Source organism: Seriola dumerili, unplaced genomic scaffold (assembly GCF_002260705.1).
Source record: "Seriola dumerili isolate Sdu_G_001 unplaced genomic scaffold, Sdu_1.0 BDQW01000321.1, whole genome shotgun sequence".
Lineage (NCBI taxonomy): Eukaryota > Metazoa > Chordata > Actinopteri > Carangiformes > Carangidae > Seriola > Seriola dumerili.
Window position 1 is genome coordinate 4,267,336 of NW_019174576.1, and position 24,482 is coordinate 4,291,817.

Below are 24,482 nucleotides of genomic sequence, written 5' to 3' on the forward strand. Positions count from 1 at the left end.
GCCACTTGGGTGCTCTGCAGCTCGCGCTCAGCGGGAACTCGGTGCCATCCAGGCCAACCTTCAGCCACGGTAACTGTCTGTCTGTCTTCCTCCTCCTGCTGTCACACATCGAGCCGCGCAGGCTCACTGAAGGAGAGACAGGCAGCTCACCGCAAACTGTCTGTGCGCTCCCGGCATCCGCTCTGCGTGTCCGCTCAGTTCCGTCAGAGGGAGGAGGACACAGAGGTGCAACACTGCTTTTTCACCAAGTTCTGAGATGTTTGATTCCGATTAAGTTTCACTCAAGAAACTGTCATACAAGTGAAACTTTCACATAAATGCAAACTGACTTCAAACGAGAATGAACTGCATCCTAACCCAAACACGCGCACTGTCGCCTTGTTCAAATTCACAGAAATCAAGTCATCTTGACACACGTGTGTTTCCACCATGTGACCCGCAGCTTCTTTGTGCACCTGTTACACAGAAAATTAACACTGACATGTTCGTGTTCGCCTCAAACTCTGACACTTCACAGGAGGCGGGTAGAAACGATGGATCTCAGGCCTCTAGTATATTTTTTATTTGCCTTTTATGGAAATATTTACTAAAATATTTTCTGTATGAATTCAAGTAGTTTGAGTTCCCGTCTTTGAGAGAACAGTTTAAAATAATTATAACAATAAAATAAAAAGTATATTTGTATAATAATAAAGAAATAAAGTGGAGAATTCAAACCACATAAATGTATATACATGGTTTTCAAACTAAAATATTAAAAACACTTCAACTTATTTAAAGGTGCAATAAAGCTTAAATGTATTTAAAAAAAAAAAAAAAAAAAATTAGTGCCACATCAAACTAAAGGCCTGAACTATGAAATCTGATCTGGTGAAATACAAGTATGACTGTGTGATAGTGGTGAAGCATGGATTAAATGCTGGGAGGCCTCAGGGCTGTGATGAGCTGCAGGCCCCTCATGCCCCCCCCCCTTTCCCCCTGTTAGTTTGTGATAATTTGATTACACACACTTATTTAAAGGTCCCATATTGTACAAAGTGAGATTTCCATGTCTTTTTTTTTTTATAATAAAGCAGGTCTAGGTTCTGTATTAATACTGTGAAAGTATCAAAGTGCTCAGTCCACAGAGAAATGCACACAGCCTATATTCAGAAACTGAGCCTTAAAACGAGCTGCCAGGAGTTCTGTAACTTTGTGATGTCACAACAAAGCAGTCCCGGCCCTCAGCCATGCCCAAAGTCCTGCCCACGCGGACCCACCTTGCAACCTTGCAGGATTTGGTTTTATCTGAGTGTTTACCTGCAATCTGCTTTATTTTTATTTGATCACTCGAAAAGCAGACAGCCAATCAGGAGAGATGTTCAGAGTCTCTACTCTGATTGGCTCACTGACCTGTTGTTACTAGAAATCCAGAGAGAAGCCTGAGAGAGGAGATATAAAACTATACTGAGAATGTTTTTGGTTCTTAAAATCACAAATATATCTTCTTATGGATCAACACTTCAAATAAAACACTGGAAAGTGTAAAATATGGGATCTTTAACAATATGCACCATCTAAGAATAACATTAACTACTTGAATTTAAAAACAACTTGAATTTATGAACGTTATTAAAACTAGATTTTGACACAAGGCTCTTTGTCTTATTAGTATGTGAAAATATCTTACACTTATATCAGTTTATATTGTGCTTTAGACGTTCATATAACCAAACCAATTTGTGATAAAAGGTCAGGTTACTGCCCACTTTCCTCAGTTGTTAACATGTCAACTCACAGTTCATGTACATTTCCACACAACATTGCCATTGTTACCACACTCTGTGTCACACCCTGTTTTAAAATTCCACTGTCCACATCAAGAGTAATCAGTTACATTATTATGTCATCTGAGTGATTATCACTGATCAGGGTTGAATTGACTCATGTGAAACCTGGTAAAAAATTAAACTCAACATTAGAGACATTTATAGGCTTCTGCCATTCTGTGTGACTGAACAAACCCACTTTGAAATCAGGAAAATACTTTAATGTAGAAAAAGTTAAAAGAGCCATTCAAATATTTCATAAATGTCCTGGCATGTTTCCATAAAAAGACACTCAGTTTCTAATACAACTAGAATTTGTTAATATGTTACATAAAACAGCAAAAACAAAGAGCACACTGATTTGTTTCACATGGGGTTATTTAAATAAAAAAATCTGAAAAGAGATTAGGCACTTTGACGTTGATCTGAGAGCCTTTTGTTGAGATGTTAATACTCGTAGTAAAAAGTTGCAGTAATCTTGAACACAAGAGTTTCTACTATCCCACATCTGAAGAGGGCGACTAAAGTTCTGCAGAACAAAAACTAAATGATCCAAGACGAGTTTCTTGAGGCGGATGAAATTTCCTATTGGACTCCAGTTTTAATCCTTGATGTGTTTAGAGTTCTGTTGCAGGACCCCATTCAATGTCATCCTCTTCATCCTCTTCATCCTCAGAGCTGTCGCTGCCTCGGATCTGCGTGCGTCTGAACTGGACTGCTTGGTGATGGTGTGCTAGCCTGTCGAAGGGCAGAAGAGAAGCGTCAGAGTTAGCACAGAGCCTAAGTCTGGTAATACTCTCATAACTCCCATAAACCCAGAAGACTTACACGATGAACTGAGGGCCTTTCTTTTCCTCAGCTTGTGGCTCTGCCACGCGAGCCTAGAAGAGAGGACAAAGATGATTTTAAACAAGGATTTCTCATAATCTTTGCTCCTCATTGCTCCTCCTGATTCTTAACTCACTGCAAACACAGACAGCATGACTAGTCTTGGTTTCATACAGATTCTTGGGTGACTTTAAAACTATATTGGCAATTCTGGATTTTGAAGACCATTTACTACAAATCACATAATCACGTTTACAATACTGACGACCATGTTCTAAAACAGTAACTGTTATATAATAGAATTAACTTCCAGTCAGCCACTGGTTCCAGTAGGAAAAGTGAACTAACAGAGACTTTAAACCTGCCTCAACAGTAAACATTTACCATAATCTTTACATTTGGGTGAAAGAATTGGATTGTTGGGATGTTTTTCCATCAGCATTTATAATACACAGCACAAACACACAGTCATGTTAAGTACACGGTGGCTGCAGCTAACGATTATTTTCATTATCGATTAATCTGCAGATTATTTTCTGAAATACTTGATTCATCATTTGGTCTCTTAAGTATAACAATATTTGGAAAAATCTTCATCACTATATTGCAGTTTCCATATTTAAACAGTCTGTTTTGTCTGACAAACAGCAAATATTCACTGTTGCTAATTACTTCTGATGGACTGAGTAATTGATTAATCAACTAATTACTTCAGCTCTAAAGATCACTTGATTAAATGGGCTTACACGTGCAAAAAAAAAAAAAAAAAAACATGTACAGCCCTTTAAATGAGAGCAACATTTTATTTACCTGCTGTAATTTCTCTTCAATGGCAGACAGGCTTGCATGTTGTGGGCTCTCAGGCTGCACCTGAGCATATGAGGGCTCATTCACGGAGTGCTGAGTGGTTGGGTCGGGGGCTATAAAATCCGGAGGTCCATCTGATGGAGTGGTGGGCGCAATTACATCAAGAGCGCTGAAGTCAGAGTCTGTAAAACTGCGATGAGTGGGGTCTTCCTCCTCAGCAGCGCTGTGAGGTGGGCTGTGTTTGTTCCGTTGGCTGGATCTGGGCTCAGGTACGTGCATCAAAGGTGGGATTTCTCTGACCGAGTATGCGTCAGCGTGCGGCTCGGGGTCGAAGGTGGGGCTGCGGTGCCCAGAGGCCGGCTCAGATGATCGGGCTAAAGCAGCTCCAGCTGGCCTGGTGCCTCGTGAGAGCCTGGCTGCCTCCTGACCAGGATAAGCTTCCTCAAGATCCTCATTGTCGGTGTAGGCCTCTCCGTCTGTGAAGGCCTCTCCGTCAGTGTCCTCCAGGTCACTAGCAGCACTGAGGTAGTCTGACTGGGTTTGGTCCAGAGCATCCAAGTCCTGCTCTCCACCACTCTCCAACTGGACAGACAGAGAAGTTGTATTATTGGACAACAAGAGATGTTTAAACTGTAGGATAGATAATACAGGTGCCAGCTCCTTAAATTAAGCGTTTTGTGAGAATGAAAACTTGTATATACCTACATTAAAAATATATACAATATAAATTAAATATCCATATTAAAGATTTACGCTAATGTAGCAACTTTCATGGGTTTGTTATTTGACGTATGTCATGATCCTTTTTGTGCTGAGGAAATTTCCTCCTTACTGGAGCCATGAATCACTCACTAAATTAATCATATACTTAATCATACACAATAGTAAATGCAAGGTTGTGAATGTAAACATTGAAAGTTAACTTTTCTGACTGTTTTAAATGAGACTGTAGCAACATGCTGAACTACAACTGTGAGAGTAAAGGGGTTAAACCTGAAAGAGTCAGATGTGTGTGAGTCAGAAGGAGCTGTGTGTCGTACCGTGACTTCGGACACCCAGACGGGTTTGGACTGTTGGTGGCGTATCTTATCTTTCAGACTTTCGTACCAAATATTGGAGTTGGGCTGCAGGTCAATACGTGCTGTGGAAGTCAGGAAAAAAACAATTAATATACATTATGAATTGGTACAACTACACCTGTATCTATCAGCGATAAATGGATAAATAAACATGACTACTGTACTATATAAAGACTGATGTGTTCTCATGTAAAACGTGACATGGCAGGACTCTGGTCATGTGTCATTACCTGCGAACAGGTGGCTGCAGTGTTTCCTCAGCTTGAGGGCCTGTGTGTAAAGGCGTCTGGAGCTCTTGTTGGAGTTGGGGCTGTACCTCTGCCTCATGGCCTTGACGTCCTTGCGGCTGTGAGGGTCCAAGAACAGCACCATCGGGTGGTACTGGATATAGTTGAGTCTCTCCACTGCAGTGGGGGTGATGTCCAGAAGAGGGTGTTTGTCCTGAGAATACAGAGCAAAGAAAAACACAAGCAAAGAGGGTGTGAGGGGTAGAAAGAAAACACAAAAGAAAACAGGATTGGTCGAGTGTTTGTTTCTATTTGCTAATCTGAGTTCTGGCTCTTACTACTCACCTTCTCTGCTATTCTCCTCACAGTGTCCAGTTTAATTACTGTGGAGGCGCTCTCTGCTCCTCCACTGCGAGGAACCATTTCTGAAAAACAAATGAAATGTTAATATAAACAGAATATCAGGAGAATAAGTGACAGGCACAGGGAAGATATCACCGGGAATTTTGTTATTTTGAACTTGAAAAATCAGGTGAGAAAGTGACAAAAAGAAGAAACCAACCTGCCACCTCATATTCATCAGGCATCTCTCTGGCCAGCTTCTCCATGGCAATGTCATTAAGAGGACCCAGAATGACAATGGGCCGTTTGAAATTAGCTGCAGACAGAAACAATTCAGGATCATTAAAACCTGTTGGACTAGTTAGCGAGTTAGGACGTGATTCTACATGGCATCATCTGTGTGAGGATGCAAAACAACCTTCTCTGAGCAGGACTCTCTCATAGGCCGGGAATTTGCCCTGAATGGTGAGCTGCAGCAGGTCTTCACGACTCCGACGGATGTTCTTTTCATTCTTTTTGTTCCCTCTTAGACCCCGTAGTTTCCAGAACTCAGCTCTGGGTCCTGACACCTGCCTCTCTCCACTCGCCCGCTGTGCCTGCTCAATGCTGGCCAGCGTCTCCGCCCTGCAGGAGATATAAAAGCTGAGTTATGGTTCTTGCTCAAATTAGACATCTAAATCTCTCTTTATCCCTTCCTGACCTGGCCTGGTTGGGGATGGTGCCTTTATCCATCTCGTGCAGGTCGTTCCCCATGCGGATGGCCAACCAGTTGCCCAATTTCCCACGGTGCATTGTGTCCACCACCCTGAACACCTCTCCTCTGGTGAAGCTCAGGCCGATGTGTCCCTCTGCTTCATGGTCGAAGTGCGTGCGGATGTAGAAGTTGTCTGCCAGGTTGGACTTGATTATCTTCTTATAAACTGAGGAGACAATAAATTTAGGATTGATAAATTCCATCACTCAAAGGAAGTTATCCTGTGATCAGTTTTATGCCACACTTACTGTCCATCTTGTTCTGTGTGCAAATTTCCACTTGTTCTCCTTTCTTGATTTTCAGGAGGAAGTTGGCCGCCTCTTCACGTGTGAAATGGCCAAAATCAACTGTATTTACCTGAAAAAAGTAAAAAGAGACACAAGCGTGTAATAATAGTATGAGGGATAAGACGTTTTATCTCCAGCCGTTTTAAATTTTTAAAAAACTGTAAAAAGACATTCAACATCTGCCGTTGTCAGATAAATGTCACAGTGAGATTTCCATCATTTATCATCCTGAACAACAAGATCACGTTCTGTTTATAAATAAAAACCAAAATAAATCAATTTATTTAACTGTGCTTGTTCCAGCTGCTCTGAGTTGTGACATTCACTGAGAAACAACATGAACTGTGCTGACTGGTCATATTTCTGGCAGACTGATGCAAACTCTCCACAATCTTGAAAATCAGCTGACTTTCCAAAACAGGGGTTACTACTGGGCTCTAAACAGGGCAAAGTTTTCTGGATCTAGATGCTGAAATGAATATTAACCTCTTCATTGCCCTTCAGCTGTAAGTGGTAATAATGAACTAAATAAGCACAAGCTGAAGTATAGGACCAGTATCTCACCTGCATTATCTGGTCTCCTTCTTTCATCCCCTGGTCATATGCAGGGCTGTTTGGCTGAACTCCACCTACGAAGATGCCGACATCATTGCCTCCCACAAGCCTCAGGCCCACGCTGCCCTCCTTCACGAACGACACTGTGTGCACGTCGGAGCTGTACCTGAGAGAAACAGGCAGCCAGAAGAAGCATGCAAAGCAATTAGATTTTGGTTTAATTCCTTTGAAAGTGAATTAACTGGTTCAAACATGAAGAAAAATATGTTGCTATCCACATGAATAAACCTTCACTATCAACATTACTCACCCTGGATTAGGTGATGGGTAAGAATCTGGAGGTAAGGAGTAGATGGGCTCTTCTACAGGCTTGGCTGGAAGAAGCATGGGAATTGTGAGATTCTTAATTTCATTATCACTTTATCTTTTCACTTAATTTCTTATTTAGTCAATAACATGACTAAAATAATCATAGAAGTATCATCAGAGTTCAAAGTGAAACCTTAACACTGCTTAAGGAGGTAACTTAACACCACTATTATGTGCAGTCGGTTTATCGCACCATCTATTGATCCTAGTCCCATTTTATGGGACAGAAGTTATTTTCCTTTGAGAAAATCCACTAAGTCTTTCTGCTTGACCACAAAGGAATTGGCGAAAAATCTGTAACACACCCTTTAAACACTCAGATTCAAAGCTTAGAGCCATCGCCACAACACCAGCAGAAATGTAGCAGTTTTACTTAATGAATTACTAAACCATTCATCAATAATCGCAATTGCAGTCCAATACTGACAGAATACAAACGGCTGTCAAACTTGATTTTCTGTCAGTTGACTTATCACATCACTGCTAGTCTCGAGCCTTACAGTAGAGTGGTGGGTTGCTCTTCACTGAGATCCCAGACCTGAGGGTGCCAGTTCCATTAGCAGCGCGAGGAACCCTGTGAGCAGGAGAAGACATAATGTGTGTGATGTTCGTGTAACAACGTGTTTACCACAGTGCTGGAGGAAATGTCCCAATGAGGGAGAAAATATACAATAGGAAGAAGTAGAAGAAGTTTCCATGTAAGCATGTTTCCGATTATCGTCCGATATGATTTAATACTCGTTTGTATATTTGAGGAAGTGAATAACATCACTGTGTACCTGCGGTGGCTCTCCTCCCGCTCCGAGCTCCCAGACCTCCTGAGATGTGAAAGCTGGTCTGACTCCGAGGAATCTGAGTGAAATATAGAGATGACAAGGAGTTTGGTCTAAATCTTTAGATGACAATTAAGATGAGGAGAGGAAGAGGGTAAGCCTGTGACACACGGGGAGAGTGAACTGACCATCGGGAGGTGGTCTGGTGGGTGATGGGACACGATGAGGAGGCTCCTGCTTCACGGCGACTGAGGTGGTCTTTGTCTCAGGGAAGACTCTGAGAGGAGCGCAGGGATTGGAAGAAAAATGAATGTAAAGAACTACAGTATATCTCTTGAGCTTTTTTTGTCATCTTCTTGTACGTAACAAGGAACAGAATGATCATGAGTGAAATCAACGTGAAATGCAAGAGTCATATCAAATGTCTTGTGTTGTTTTTCTGCAGTTAGACTGAAACATCAGGTGATGCAATCTTTTCAGGAAGTCTTGTCATGTGCACTAGTGTGTGCAGAGTGTTTTAGACACTCCTCTGTGTGTGTGTGTGTGTGTGTGTGTGTGTGTGTGTGTGTGTGTGTGTGTGCGTGTTTAGCAGATTAACCAGTCAGACATTGACTCAGTATTATTTCACACATCTCTACAGTGAAGAATTGCTAATTTTCTACCGCGTTTTCTTCACCAAGCAGGTTCAAGAGTTTGATTCTACTTCCAGTTAAACACACTGATTTTTATTTCTTGGCTTTTGCATCTTTCCTATAACTGTGATCAAACCCCAGCTCCCAGTGGTGACCAACTTTCTTTTTTACGACGACAACTTTTCCAGGATCAATACAGTCAATCTGTGTGTCAGAGAGAACTTGACTAATCTGACTGACAGACTCCTTCAGTGACACTTTATTATGATAATCTGCTATCAACACTGTACAGTGACATATATTAAAGACCAATCAGTTCAAAATTTTCAATTGATTATCAACAGATATTCGGTGATCTGCCCATATTCTGATCGCACACCTACTCTAGTTACTATCAATGCACCGCAGGTTTACTGTCAACAGTGTTGGTCGAGGTTAAATTTAGACCCTCGGAAATACTTGGTTCAGAGTTAGGTTTTCTGGTTTGTCCCACAGGTCATGTTGATGTTTGCTGGTTATGAGAAAGTACGTTTGAGTTATGACACATTTCGATATAATGTCTTAGCACTTGGAACTTGACTAACAGGTGCTTGACTTGGTAACTTGCCTGTTGAGACAAATCTTGCAGACAAACACCTCATATGTCAACAGTATGACAGTCAACATTTTTATGACATTAAAGTGTCAAGTGTCTCTCACCTGTATCTGTTGCTGAGTGTGTTGGAGTTTCCACTGTCTGTGGACCCCCTGCGGGGGACAGATGCGTAACTGGCTTCTGACTCAGAATCTGAATGAGCTGTGAGGATGAAACCACAAATTAAATGCTTTTACAAGAACCATTTTATACTGCACTACATTCACCAGTGGTTAAAAAAATGTAGATGACTTGGTAAAAATACATTATTAAGAAGAAAAGAAAAGTTAGATTCAAGCCACAAAATATAAGTTTATGCTTTTCTCAAAACACAAATATTAGATTTTGGCACACAACTCTTTAAAATCAAACAAGAACACACAAAAGCTCCCTCCACAACTTTATCATAATGCTCATTACAAACACAATCAGGCACTTCATTATGTACACAAACCTTTTTGTGGCGGCTTTCTGGCAGCGACACTGGCGTCGCTCCATCGCGGTGGCTCCACCTGGGGCTGCAGGGCAACATTGGGCAGGACTCTGGAAGAGAAGAGAGGGAGGTGGGAGTGAGGGAGGAGGAAGACAACAAATCTCAGTTACGTCTGCAGAAGGGGGGGGAACCGTGGCTGATATGATGATTATTGCTGAGAGGATAAGACTGAAATGTTGAATATTCACCTTAGTATCTCTGAGGGAAGGACTGATCAGTACATCTGGGACTATTTTACAGATGTTTGATTGGCACATTGTTGCTTCATTTATAAGTTTCCTCTGTTTAATCAACTATTAGCCACATACAGGAGAGGGACATGTTCCGTGAAAGTCGCTTTTATTTCATTGGTTAACAAAATGTCAACACAAACAATTACACACAGTACACAGTCAAAAACACAAATCAAGCAAAGGCTAAAAAATGAGGCTTTAAGGCACAAAATGAGCAAAGCAAAGCAATCACAAGACAGAAATGGGTAATGTATGGTTTAAAAGTAAATAAAAATGTATGATTAGCTAATGTAAATAAGGGCAAAAGCGTGCACAATCTGTTCAGTTTCCAGTCCGTGAGATCTTGTTAGGTTTCAGGAGGGGGGGGTGTGGGTGGGGGTTGGAAGTTGGGGTTGGGCAGACCTTCATCTGTACCTGTATCTGCTGAGGGAGTCTTGACTGTGTGAGGTGCTGTGCCTATGAGGAGGCCCCGAGCTGCCGTCCGACTCGGACTCAGAGTCTGAGACGAAAGAGAAAAACGGTGATTAAATATGTCTGATTTAAAACTGCAGTAAGTATGGCTCTTACTGTGCTGCAGCACGAAAATGACAAGTGTTGTTTGTGATATTATTTATCACAACATAATGTTTTTCGCCCTCTGGGAAAATTTAAGTTGATACATATAGTATTTTATCATTTATAAAACATTCATTTTGAAATATGTAAGAGAGTTACACCAAATATTAAAAATAAACCAAATATGTTTTCATTATTTGGGTGAACTGACCCTTTAATATGTTTGCATTAAAAAATTCAACTATAGTCAGATAATTGCCAGCTTCTCTCAGCCTCTATGCTGCCTGTTGTTTATGTGTCACCATGGTAAATGTGACATAAAAACTGCTCTCTTATACAAGCAAAGTCTTTTTCTCCTTTGCAATGGGATTTATAAATATAGAAATATAGAGAGTATTTGCTCTGGCTTGACCTTTATTTGCCTGTTGACACCTGTTCAGCAGCAAACACTGAAAGATTAAGCAAATATTGTTGAAGAGTTGTCAAAGTCCAGGATGTGTACCATCACAAGGAACTTGGATTGTTTTGTGTGTGTGTGTGTGTGTGTGTGTGTGTGTGTGTGTGTGTGTGTGTGTGTGCTGACCTGGGGGTGGGACTCTGAGAGGCGAGCTGACCCTCCTTGGTGGCTCCTGGCGAACAGTGATGGGGTGAGGCAGATCAGGGAGAACTCTGCGGGAAATAACAAGACCACAGAAGGAAACATGGTTAGAAAATAATCCGATGAGACAAAAGATGTGGAACTATTATGACTATTGAAGAAAATTACATTTTTATATACAGATGCTTGACATCCCCTTGTATATTTATTCATCCTATTGATGAGATATCATCACACTTTTAATCAGCATTTTGCATCACCAAAACCTTTAATTTGAGTTAAATAAAGCATTGTCCTTACTTGTATCTGCTGTCTGGGCGCGGGCTCTGTCTGCGCGGAGGAGAGGAAGCGCTGCGGTCTGAGTCTGACTCCGACACAGGCCTGCGGGGCCGTGAGGCGTTGGAGGGAGGGTGGGAGGTGGTCCGGTTGTGGGCTACAGGAGAGGACCGGGGGTTGGGGAGGGTGGACATACCGGAGAGAGCTCTGGAGAAAGAGCAAAACAAGCAAAAGAAAATGTTATTTATTAACACCTTATTTCACATTTGTTGTGTTTTCATGCATTTAAACAATCTGGAAATTGTCGGCTCTATCTGATTTGTTTAATGACCTGTCAAGGTGAATTTAGGTTATCTAAACTGAATAAAGGGATTCAGTTTCAGAACAGCACTGTAACTACTTCACTGCTGGAGAAACCTGATTTCTTGGCTGCTATACACATTTCTAAAGAGGGAGTGCTTGTACATGACAAAGATTTCAGACGTGGAAAGTTTCTACTGAAAGTAAATCTGAAGGACTGAAAGCGATACGATAGTTACTCCAAGCAGTGTGTTCATCCATGCTGTTATCACTTTCAACGCAGACTAAAACTGAAACTGGAATAAATAAGTCTGAATGTTTCAAGCTTTTATTGTGAATTGGTTCAAATGGTAGAAGCTGACTTCTGTCTTGTATATACAGATTCTAATATGTAAAAATGAATTATTAATGTCCTGTACTCGTCTACTGGCTGTTGAGTTCACTGTGCAGGAAATACATTCCTGCTAGGTTTCCAGATCAAATAAAATAATAACCCTGGTTATATTGCCAGAAAAGACAATAAATATTCTAACTAAAGATTCTTAAATCAAAATTGTTTTTTTTATTTGATTTCATCTGTCCAACATTCAAATGGTCATTCATTTTGAATGTTTCTTCATCTGTTAATTTCATGATAAATTGTTTATCTGCATGTTTAAAATCTACATATATACCATGAATGTGCTTTCCAATCACAGAGTTTGTTCAACATTTTGTCATCGTTAAAACAAATTAAATTGAACTGACTTGTATCTGCTGGACTGATCCCTCACGTCCGGACTGTGTCTGTCTCTTCTGACAGGAGGAGGAGAGGCGCTGCGATCAGATTCCGACTCATATGGAGCTGAAGAAACAATAACAAACATCATCTCTGTCCAGCTGTGCATTTAGACCTACATGCTCTGGATTTCAATCTCAATGTGACTTCCAGCAGCTACACAAAGCAAACCTTTGCCAAAACTGTATCAGACACGGTTTGACTCAGTGTCACACTGAGACAATCTTATATTTATATATTATAATACCTCTACAGGTAACACAGTCAGCGTTTGTCGGAGTATGTGATCAACAACCTGTGTGGTACGAGCGAGTATGAGCGAGTGATTCTCTGCAGGACTGACCTCTACGAGAGGCGTAGGTTTTCGCAGGAGGACGAGTCAAGGTGGAGCGCACGGGTGATGAGTCCCGAGACTTGACTGGAAGAGGTTCAGCTCTCGTTCTGGATTAAAAATAGATAAATAAATAAATAAATAAATAAATAAAATAAAGCATTCTTACAATAAAAATGGAGCCATTTTCAAAAATCGAAAATTCAATTCAGATTTTTACTGCTTTACATTATGAACTGAAAGAATCACATTTGTTTTAGCCAGACCACAAACTACAGCCTAAAACTTTGTATTACATTATTGTCGCAGTGTTCACCATCTGTTTGCTTTACAACCATATTGACGATGATGTGGGATGGGCATATTGAGTAAATGAGAAACACAAACAACTACGTTTTAAAATCAAATCAGCGTGTAAAGGCCGAGGAGAGAGCAGATGGCTCGGTGGTTAGAAAATGAAACTAACATGCGAGTGGTGAAACAGGTTTTGGGTTTATTTTAGACGGACTGAGATGAAGCCTCACCCAGGTGTACAACTACTGTTTCTACTACATGTTATCAGGTGTAGGGGTAGTTGTTATGTGTACCTGCGTGTGCGTTTCTCTCTGGTGGGTTGACGGGATGTTCTGTGAGTGGGGATGTCTGCATCAAGGTCCGAAATGTCTGATGGGAAATGGAAAAGAACAATGATTGGTCAAAATCCTTAACCAGTGATTCCTCCATTTTATTCTCTTCCATTTATTTTCTCTCATTCATGTCATTACCTTTTCTCTTATACAATAAGAGATAATAAGACAATAATGAGACAATAAGAGTTTCTTTCACTTTCACATCAGCCTGTAATGCTCACATTTACTACCCCTGCTCTCCCCCTCTCCCTCTCTCACCCTCCAGCTCGGAGCTGCTGTCTCGGCGGCGGTCGTCCTCGCTGTTGGGGGCGCTGTCCTCCACCTCTGGGATGCTGACCAGGAACTTGCGGTCGTCCCTGAGGACCGTCATGGTCAGTTTGCCCCTGCTCTTCTCCACCAGGTGCTTGGTCTCCAGCAGGGATAGATTCTCTGTTGTCATGCCATTGATCTGGTTGAAGGAAACAAAACTTAGGATTACATTGTTTCATATACTATTGATGAATTCAGAAAGCGTCCAGACTTTTTTAAGAGTTAAAGCTTTTGACTTCAGATTTATTAATCAAAATTTCACCTTGAGAATGAGATCTCCCTCCTGCAGCGTGCCTTCCTTTGCAGCCAGGCCTGTTTCTGTCATGTGCTTGATAAAGATCTGACTTCCCAGCTTTAGTCCATACTCTGCAGAAAAAGGAAAACAACAGGTATCCAGACAGAAATCAGGTCTTCAGAAAAGTTGAGAGGTGTGGATTATCTTTGTCTAAAAACTCAGGGCAAACAAACTTAGGCTTCTCTCCTCAGTTCCCAAAGTCTTACCATCTGTGATTTTCTTTTTAACCAGAGTAGTTTTGATGGGCTTGTCTGCAACGTCGTGGCGTGGCAACCTCTTGTAGCCCGTCGACATTAACGGCAGTGTGTTCCCGTTCCCGTTACGATCGAGCGTGGAGCTGCGGGCTCTGTAGTGATTGGCGTCTTGGCTCTCGCTGCCGTCAGAGTAGCGTCGTGTTCGTCTGGGAGGGTCCTGGTCCAGCAGGTTGGAGTGGGAGGCGGCCCGAGACGGCCTGGTGGTGGCTGGGATTTGGATCTTGCGAGGGCGTTTCACTGTCTGGAGAGGGAAAGATGGAGACAGCCAAAGATTTAGAGACAAGTCAGCAGTAATACATCATAGATTGGAAGCAATTGAGGGGTTTTTGGTTGGTGCTTTGGCTCCATACTCACCACATTTGCTGTCTTGCCACATGATTTCAGGATCTGAATGGTGAAGTTAGAGTGGACGTTCTCCATGGACGTTCCATTCACCATGACAATTTGGTCTTTGTTGCTGCAAGACGCAAGAAAACACATGTATGAGTCTGGTTCTGTAGGTGGGTTACACACACCTCCCAGGTAAATTTACATATACAGTCAGACGGGTGATCATGTGGTTTTTTATGTTCCCACAGTCAAGCGAGGGTGATGGTAATCAACTTACAAGAGTCGTCCCATGGCTGGTCCACTTGGCAGCACATCTGACACCACCACAGCTGTATCCCCATCTGGGTGTGGCTTGTCCTTGCCTCCAGATATGGCAAACCCAAACCCAAACTTGGGATCCTGCAATTATGAGAGGATGAGATTTTTTTTCTCTCTTTTTTTTTTTAAAAAAGGAGATAAGACAGAGATAAAAACACAGCTCAGACATGAAAGAGTGACATACAAGTGAAGAGAAGGAATGCAGGAAAGTAGGTGGGTAGAGCCTGAGCCTGTGCAGGAGATACAGTAGAGAGATAGAGGGAGAAGGAGCACATTCCAGTGAACAGCTGGTGCAGCAGGGTGTGTAGATCTGAATTCCTGCTGGAGTCTGAGCTGTGAGAGGTCTGAGAGACGGTCCACCCCAAAACCCACAAATCTTTCACAATACCCCTGGAAACAATAGTGAAACTGCCTTTGTGCCAGACATGGCGGCTCAACTTTCACCTCTGCATTTCTGTAGCCGCTGAGCACAGACCAGACAGCACTAACCCGCCAAAGATAAGTGGTCTGCTCTTCAAATTTATCATAACCCCCAACATGTTTATTCCTGAAATGAAGCTTCATAATTCGATTACTCAACAGCCACTTACTTTGTTTAGTGTTATTGTATGTTGCTCCCATATTGTTAACTCCTCCATGCCTGGTTTCTGGAAAGAAAAGGAAAAAACAATCATGAGAAGGATTCTATACTTTAGCCAATGAATATTTAAATTTGATAATATTAAATCATAATTTATTAATCCTATTATATAATCCAGGTCCTTACAAGGAGGACAGTTGAGCCAGAGCCGAGTAGAAAGAGTGTGTATGGTTCAACCTGATCTTAGCGTGCTCTCACCTGTCTCAATCCTGCCTGACCGGTATGGAGGAGGGGCTACTTAGTGTGTGTGTGTGTGTGTGTGTGTGTGTGTGTGTGTGTGTGTGTGTGTGTGTGTGTGTGTTCATGCTGACAACATATAACAGTGGGGCTTGTTCAGTAGGCGCACACACAGTAAAACCTTGTACAGAGACAAATAGGGCTTCTAAACAATTCTTTTATTATAATCAATTCATCATTTGGTCTATGAAACGTCAGAAAATCATGAAAAACACCAGTTACTGTTTATCACAGCCCAAGGTGACATCTTCAAATATCTTGTTTGGTGCGTCCAACAGTCCAAAAAAATATTCAGCTTTCTGTCATATATGAGAAAGAAAAGCAACATCTTGACATTTGAGAAGCTGCAGCCAACAAATGTTAAAAAATAATAATTTCATATTCAGTAGTTGCCAGTTAATTTTCTTTTGACTAGTGTTCTGACTCGTTGTTGCAGCTCTAGGGACAATTCTTTTCCCCTTTTCAGTGACTCACTGTGCCTCCTCTACACCACTCTCATTTTGACTCTCTGTAAACGGTCACAGTCTGGAAACAGAATCTAGGAGCAATAAGGAAACTGCTCTTGAATCTCACACATTTTGTGGGTCAGTGCTATGAAATCACCTGAGAAAAGAACATCTCGACTGCAGTGTAAACGGGGCTCTCCCACCGTCACATACACAGTCATCTTTATTTCTTCCATTCTGTCTTAAGCAAGATCTTTGTCCTAAAACTTTTTCTCAATGACAGTGTTAAACATAAACCACTAATTTACACAAAAAAAACCCACATACTTTTATCTGCACTAACATGACAGCATGCCTGTCGTGTTTCTCATTTTCCACATACTAGGATTTTTCAAAACCAAACAAAACAAAGTGCCGGCTGGCCATGGACTGTAGAAGACACCTGCTTAAAATAAGAAAGGGTAAAGCCAGCTCTAATCAGAGACACAGTGATGTACTGTTGTAGAAACAACTGCCTGCAGTTTGTTCAAACACTAGAGTACAAGGCACTGACATGTATTAGCATCAGCAAAGCAGCACAGATGATATTTACACCTTTAAAAAGGAACTCACAGATCACAAACACCAGCCAAGTATCGAACTTCCCCCAAACACATCGTATAAAAACACAATATGAATTTACTGATTCTGCCAACAAACAGCATTTCTTAATGAAGTTCAGTTTCTTACAGTTATAGCAATAAATAAATAAACGAAATAAAAGGAATAAAACACTACTCTTTGAAGGGTAAACATCTCAAATATGATCACCACAAAAATCTCAAACTCACTGGTGGTGATAACCAGGAGTGTAGGTGAACAGTGTGCGAAGGTTGTTTGCTTGACCAAGTTAATCATAAACCGACCTGATTGCTCAAATAAAAGATGGCTATGGGTTTCCTGACTGCATTTGAATCTAGACTGACATCGATACCTGAAGCTGTTATTGTTTCACCGCAGTTGGTTGTAGCTGGAGGGTGCACAGGCCATCGTGAGCAAAGCAAGAAGCAAAGCTCACAAATGAGTGTGGACCGCCCATGTTTGAAAAGATGAACGAATCTGTCAGTTTAAAAATCACAAGTCAGTCAAAGACAGAATAATCAAGCAGCAGCTTGTCTGCAGAGTCCTCGAACCTCTGGATCAGACGTTCATTTGAAAGGAAGAAACAAGAATAAGAAACCAGGATGTAAAAACGGAAGCAAACTGAACTGCACGAGCAAAGACAATTGTTATACAACTTCATAACTGTCCTACTGAGGAGGACAACTCTTTCAATACAGTGTTGCAACGCTCAGGCTGACCTCTATTCGAACACATTACTGTAGCTGAATCACGGCACACTGGTGATACAATAAGTTAAACTTTAACTATGGATGTAAGACATGATCATATGGTTACATGATGAATGTCGTGCATTTGATGTAGACCCATAGCTGAAGGTAAAGGAAGACATTAAGACATGCATATAGTAGTTCTGCTATCAGTCCTCTGTCTAAGATGCACCGCAAACGCTCCTGTAAAGATCGGATGTTTATCGAATTGAAATTCGCCAAAAAAACGTAAGAAATGTAAACACAGATAAAGCTGACAGAGATTTTCTGTTTATCAACGGAAGCCTGGTTTAAGCCCACGACCTGCAGTCCTGGACTTTTAGCTTGTCACGTTGCCAGCACTAAGCAACCTTTAGGTGAGGACTCATACATTATAAAGAATGAATGTCCTTTGTTCATTTATAACAGCTGCATTTTCACAGTGGTGCACTGTAAGACCATTTGTATTCCACCCTGTCTACTTACCACTTGGTCCGTGAACCTCACTTCCATTTCCCACTGGGATTTCTAAGCTGAACAAAACACCTGCGGCCTCCGGCGCTCAATGAACAGCCAGCCATATATTCCATATGGCAACGCCAAAAACCAAACAACCACAGATCCCGCTGTCATCCAACTCCCGTTACTTCCTCCTCAAATCAGCTCCGTATGGATGATGGCTTTTGTCCAGCGGAAACCTGATGCTCCTGCTAAAATTATCTGTAATATGACCAGCTGTGATGTTTTTCTCTCAGCGGGGAGAGAAGGAAAAAAAGAAAAAAAACTCTAGGAGAGACCTCACCTGGAGCGCTCCTCCCCCACCCAGCCTTTGCCCACTCTCACAGTCACTCTCTAGTGCCCTTTCAGAAATGTGGATTTAAGGTGGAGCTGCACTGCTGTACATAAATGCCCATAAATAGATATGTGAAAAGTGAAGTATCTTAAATGTGACAGACAGGTATGCAGTCTTGCGTCAGTCTGAAGCGATGAATACTAACTACTGTGAAGTAAAATATAAATAATATAGAAGATTATATACGAAGAAATGGGACTCAGAAGAAAATGTTATCAATTATTGATCTTCCTTATACCACAAAGTTTAACGTTGGCTACTTTAAAGTATGACAACATACTTCTCTACACTGAAAATGACATGAACTGCCACTGCTTTAACCCTTTGACTGAACTTGTACTTTTTCAATGCAAAGCTCTCCACATTCCTTGTAATTCAACAGACCATATTTGTGAGTCTATAGATAAAATGTATTTTCAGTTTGCCTATTTTCTTCTTTCTTTTTTTTTCTTTAACAAATGAATTCATTAATGAATCCATTAATCACACTTATTTGGAAACATTGGAATGAACCTGCCAAATGATCTGTGGGGACTGACGAAGCTTCTTCTTAAAGTTCTTAAGACAATAATATCGTTGTTATTAGTGTAGCTATGAAGCATGGCCTCAAACTCATCTAGTGCAATACAACTAAATCAATATGTACAGACATTGTTCGGGTAACATGATCTACTAAAGAACAACACAGACAGCACTGGCTCTCATTGCAATAAACACTGTTGTTAATGCTACAGCACTATGCATCCACTTACAGGCACCACCAGGAGTGGTGGTGGAGGCTCAGGGGGCACAGAGCCAAAGTGCTTCAACAGTTTAATTCGCTGCGTCAGATTCATGATAAGAGCGTTGCCTCCTTCTTCTGTTAAAAATACCTGCTGACCAACTCACAGACACGAAAACCTCCAGATGGGTCAGTGCAGGTCAGTAAATGTCTGTGCAGCCAGTGAGTCCCCAAAAGACAAATAATCCACAGACAGATCCCACAGCAAGAAGACATCTAAAAATATTCCATTTAAAATCTAGAAAATTAAAAAAAAAAAAAAAAGCCCAGTAATAAATTGAGATTCTGCCTCCGACTGATAGGTCATGTGTCAATGACGCTAGCTATATTAGCGATGTATCCTCAATTATTCCCTTTCTGAAAGGTTCATAAAGTCAAACAGGTCAGCTTGCTCCCACTGTCAGTGGTATGTGAGCTTCTTGGTTAACTTTTAGTCTTTCCCACAAGGCAGCAGCAGCAGGTCCCAGGCTGCTGGCTGAGTTTCAGTCTGCTGGGTGCTATGGTTACGTCCAGGGAATGAGAGCACTGGGCTGTTAATAATTGATGGGGTGTTTGCTACGGTATAGGTCTGCTTGCTCTGAGTAAAGTTTCCTGGGTTCCTATACAGATCCTGCTGTGTTTCAGGTTCAGGAAATAGCACTGTGGCAACACAGCTTTGATGGTATCTCTCTTTCATGATTAACATTTATGCACGCCCCAAAGCATGGGCGTGCAGCAATCTTTCTCTCTCTCTCTGTTTGAGTCTGATTACCAGCTCCCTGCCTCATCAGGAGTACAGCCACATTGTTAAAGAGGAGGGAGCACCATGGGGTGAAAGTGATATCAATAGTTAACATCTTATCACTTCCGAAACCAGAGAACTTTCATCCAAAGACTGGTGTCTGTATTATTAAAATGTATCTGTTTTACAATAGGTGGTGGCCACATACAGTAACAGATGCAGATGGCTTGGGTTCAGCCAGGTGGAATACCTGGCCTCTAGTCAGCCAGGGCACCAGGGCTGAATTATTAATAGGTCTGAAGAAAACCGAGCATGAAAATAAACTACTACTGTTACTAAAACAAACACTTACTGAAGGTGTGCCCCCTCTAGTAGGTAAATAATCACTCATTCCTGTCTCAGGACTTAAGAGCCACCTCAGAGGCTGCTCTGTCAGTGTGTTTCTTTTATTCTAAGCTAAGGCCACTCCTGTTGGCTTACCAACATGCAAACTACCGACTCAACTCCAGAGCACCTTGTTCCACTACAGGTGAGCTAAGAGCTTAACTTCGAGCTCCACTGTAAATACAGAGGCCTACTTTTAGTGTGATGCATACCTGAAATTCTTCAACAGTGCATCATTCAAACAAGCCACTCTGATAATTATTAATGACAGAGAGAGACATAAAGCCTTAGACAGACTTCAACATACAGTGGTTAGTGGTTAATGAGAAACAGCAAAGCTTCTCTGTAAATATCGAGCTTTGGAGGACAAATACTCCAGAGGTTTACAGAGCCCTCAGACTGGCTGTAATTACACAGGCCAAGGCCACACACACAGTGTTACTGCAAGTTACTCATGTCATGTACTGTCAACAGTGTTCAAGTACTGCAAGGAACCACTTTACACCTACCTGGACTCCCATACAGATGTCTTCACATGGGTTATGAGAAAACACACACACACACACACACACACACACACACACACACACACACACACACACACACACACACACACACACACACACACACACACACAAGGCAATAACGAGGACATTACATGTAACATTAAGCTACTTGGAAAGCTGTTAACAACCTTGAGCATGTAACCGTCACGTATCAGTTAGCAAATGTCTGTTTGGTTAACAAATGTTAATAGAAATAAATGAATCTGTTGAAGAATGTACTTAGGGTGTACTTAGAGTTGAGTAATGTTGAGTAAGGGCAACAGTATATACCACTGGAGATTTTACCATACAGTTCGTACAGGGGTATCAATGTCTTTCATATCTGTAAGAGCACTTGGCCATTGTGAGCAATGTTGCTTTATAGCAATATTAGTTGTTTACATGTCACCAACGTGATGAAGTACTTAGATTTTCTGGAATAGCCAAACAGACATTACTATCTGTATATTGACACACACACACACACACACACACACACACACACACACACACTGCTGCTGATGTTGTAGGTGGTGGCTCCTGACAGAAGCCTTCAGCACTGATCAAAACACTTCATTCAATTCAGGAGTTAATTTCTAAAATCCACAAAGACTCGGCTTGAGCCAGAATCTGTCACAGGGAACTTTCCAGTACAGCGAGCAAGAACTGAGTCGTCCTCAGTCAAACAGTGTATGAGTAAATACACTGACTGTTGTCAATGGAAAGGAAGACGCAGCTGTTTGGGAATGCAGAGTCGAAACTATTGTGAAACTCTCTGGCAGGCAGGTAGAAACCTGCATGTGTGGCAGAACCAGTAAGGTGAGCATGAGGAAAGTGGGGCTTGAAGCTGTCAGTCACCCCTACCCACCCAACCATCCATCCATCCATCCATCCATCCATCCATCCATCCATCCATCCATCCATCCGCTCAAAACACAACACACAACAACGCTATAGCTAGCTGACTTATCCCATCAAATCAAAATGCTATTGAACAAACCACACCACACAGCCGACAGAAAGACCTCTATACTCAAAGAAAACTCAGAAGAAAATAGTGTATAGACGATATAGCTGATGCTATTGGGCTTCTAGTTGTGTACATATCCAGTCTAAAGCTGTACGCCTGTGAATGTTGAAAGCTAACTCCGTGGCTAGCTTAAATCTTATGTGAGTGAGGTAACAGCTGCCGGACTTTCACAAAGATTTTTCACAAAGTTTTCTTTAAAATTACTTCATTAAACATTTCAATTTCGCACCCCCTCCCCACCCCTCCCGTCAGACTTGTGATGTGGACTGATAGCCATGCTTCACCTGTGTGTACCCGGAAACATTTGACAGAGCTGAAGCTAACGCACCTGTAGACTTCCTCTCTGTAGGTTCAACTGTGTCGACGTGCGGTCACTCTCTCACACGACTCGTCCAAGTTTAGAAATCCCCTGTCGAAATCTTTAAAGTGTCGTCGGCCCGCCTTGGCTGTTTCTGTAGTTTGAAAAGTTTCTCCAAAATCTACTTGACGACAGGTGAAGAGGCGGGGCGTCGGCGGCCAAAACCACAGGTGAGTTCAGTTTCACGACGTCATCACGCCAGTGCGGTGTCACCAACAGGAAACGTGTCCTCATACATAAATCCTCTTCACAGTTTTGCTTGTGATAATTTGAATAATTTGAGTAAAATGAAGTGAACAGAATAGAAAAAGCCTGGGCTGCATGTATGGCGAGGTTGTGTTGTGGTTATTTACTTTTGTTTTGATATGACAAACAAAAAGGAATTATCAGTAGAGGTGCATTTATTTATAATAGGCAGCCCAAACTCTACAGATGATACTGTAAAACTTTATTTTATAACAATTTACTTATTTGAATTGCATATTGCCACTGTGCTCTGTAGCTATGACATGGAGCTTGAGATTTGAATACATTTACACAGAGAGCACTGGAGAAATGTGCAGAGATAGTCTGCTGTTTATAATCTCTCAGGTAAGCTCTTATAAATGTTCTACATATCTGGCTGTAACCCTCTCTTTGCCACGCTGCTTGTTGCCTGCCTGTCTGTATGATTTGTAAATGTCTTAATCCCTTTTTTTCTCCTGTTTTTGAGATTGTCAGGGAGGTCAGTATTGTAACCTTTACTTTTGTATTAGTTTCAGATTTGTTTTTTTTTTGGGGGGGTCATTGTGTTTGTTATTTTGGCCTCGGCTCTCCCTGACATTACACTGTGCTTCATGTTGGCAGCAAACCTTTGAAATCCTGAACCTTGGGACTCTTCAAATTCTTCATCTAGACTTTTGTTACCGCCCTTTCCCCTTGACCAACTTAGGGTCGTAACAGTGTGCATGCATAGATTTCAAGATGATGAGCCCCTGTAGGCACTCATGCCTGAAAAGGCCTCCACCCCTGAACAAACGTCCATGAGTCCTTTGACTCTTCAACGGTTGCTGCATATTGAGGCCAGTTCAAATGAGTTCAGTACAGTTTATATATAATGTGATACTGCAGACGATCATTGGCAGAAACCGGATATTTTCACGTTTTGTATGAATATAAACATTTTTGGTTGGTGCCAGAACACAGTTGTTTACATCATCAGCGTAACAGTTCGGCTTTTACACTTTATCAGTGCTGGAAGAAGTATTCAGGTCCTTCATTCAAGTAAGAGTAGCAGCTGTAAAATAAATGTGGTAGACTAAAAAGTGTGCTTTCCACCACAGTATATTATACATGTTCTGTCTCATCAGTTAGTTTTACTGTTACCTGTTTAAATAAACAAGGAGAGATGTCTCACGTACTGCGCCCACTTACATGAATACACAATAAACTAGCAGGAGTTGGGACAAAGGCCATTTCCTAAACTAAACTGGGTGTGGTAAAACTGGTCAACCCAGATGAACAAATGAGACTCAGTTTCAGCAATCTTCAAGTTTTTATTTGTTTACAAAGTTAAGATTGCAATTTCATATAGTCCTTCCTTTAATGAGTAGAAAACCTTTTTAAAGAATTAGTTGAAAGGCACAAATTTTACAATATATACATTTGGATCTAAATTATAAATATATAGAAAACAAAAGCACAACCCAGAATAAAAGTGCTGAACACAGTTTCTTTTTGTACAGAAAAAATAGGCTTTGTTTAAAAATACAATAACAATACAATCAGTAGCATGTTTTTTGTTTCATTTTTTGTTAGCAATAAATTATTTGAGAGTGATAACATTTATATAATATGCAAACGGTGGAGAAACAAGAGAGATGGTTACAGTATACACAGAGGAATCCATCAAAGATCAGAAACACAACAAGCTTGCAACGCTCAATCATAACCAACAAGAGAACAGTAACTTGATTATGCCATTCTTAGTGCAAAATGATAATAAAATGATAAAAGGCCTAACTACACTAATAAAGGATTCTTAAAAAAAGCCTTTTCTTCCTAAAAATGCGGTCCATATCCCTCAAATGCATAAAGCTTTATTGGTGTGACTAACACACAGAATCAAAGGCAAATCTTTTGCAGACTGATGTCTCGGAATGTGCCTGATGAGGAATATTAAAAGCAAAATTAATGAAGGTATGAGGAAAACATGCTATTTTCAGATGCTGCAAATAATTAAAAAAAAAAACCCAAAAAAACAACAAACATTGACAAGAATCTGTGATACGGGGAGTCAGTCAGTCCAAACCTGAACCTAAACATCTGTTGCACTGAGGGAGGTGTAAAGGCTTGGACAGATCAG

The 24,482-nt window shown here is 41.3% G+C and overlaps 1 protein-coding gene across 3 annotated transcripts; it reads right to left on the reverse strand.

Annotated features, from left to right (window-relative positions):
- Positions 1 to 2,001: 2,001 nt before the first annotated feature.
- Positions 2,002 to 22,219, reverse strand: LOC111232024 (tight junction protein ZO-3-like). Of its 3 annotated transcripts, none has more exons than XM_022759359.1 (30): positions 22,109 to 22,219; positions 15,385 to 15,441; positions 14,754 to 14,875; positions 14,501 to 14,603; positions 14,099 to 14,387; positions 13,860 to 13,963; positions 13,547 to 13,736; positions 13,247 to 13,322; positions 12,672 to 12,769; positions 12,298 to 12,394; positions 11,275 to 11,457; positions 10,960 to 11,045; positions 10,236 to 10,320; positions 9,550 to 9,638; positions 9,161 to 9,257; positions 8,018 to 8,106; positions 7,836 to 7,908; positions 7,557 to 7,630; positions 6,998 to 7,061; positions 6,697 to 6,853; positions 6,094 to 6,202; positions 5,792 to 6,011; positions 5,510 to 5,715; positions 5,312 to 5,407; positions 5,095 to 5,174; positions 4,753 to 4,963; positions 4,484 to 4,584; positions 3,447 to 4,025; positions 2,637 to 2,689; positions 2,002 to 2,546 (listed from the first exon to the last, which is right to left on the reverse strand). In XM_022759359.1, exons 2-30 carry the CDS (start codon positions 15,430 to 15,432, stop codon positions 2,426 to 2,428), a joined length of 3,900 nt encoding a protein of 1,299 aa, XP_022615080.1. In that variant the 5' UTR covers positions 15,433 to 15,441; positions 22,109 to 22,219; the 3' UTR covers positions 2,002 to 2,425. The 3 variants fall into 3 exon arrangements, with proteins under 3 accessions (XP_022615080.1, XP_022615078.1, XP_022615079.1); XM_022759357.1 differs by lacking the exon at positions 22,109 to 22,219 and adding an exon at positions 17,953 to 18,187; XM_022759358.1 differs by lacking the exon at positions 22,109 to 22,219 and adding an exon at positions 15,561 to 15,588.
- Between the last annotated feature and the right edge of the window lie 2,263 nt (positions 22,220 to 24,482).

Excerpts from the sequence above, each read along its gene's own strand:
- LOC111232024 (XM_022759357.1), bottom strand. The coding sequence starts at position 17,979 with ATGGAAGTGAGGTTCACGGACCAAGTG. Across the intron at positions 5,716-5,791 it reads ACCATCCCCAACCAGGCCAG|GGCGGAGACGCTGGCCAGCA; the intron begins GTCAGGAAGGGA and ends TATCTCCTGCAG. Across the intron at positions 5,175-5,311 it reads TGATGAATATGAGGTGGCAG|AAATGGTTCCTCGCAGTGGA; the intron begins GTTGGTTTCTTC and ends TTTGTTTTTCAG.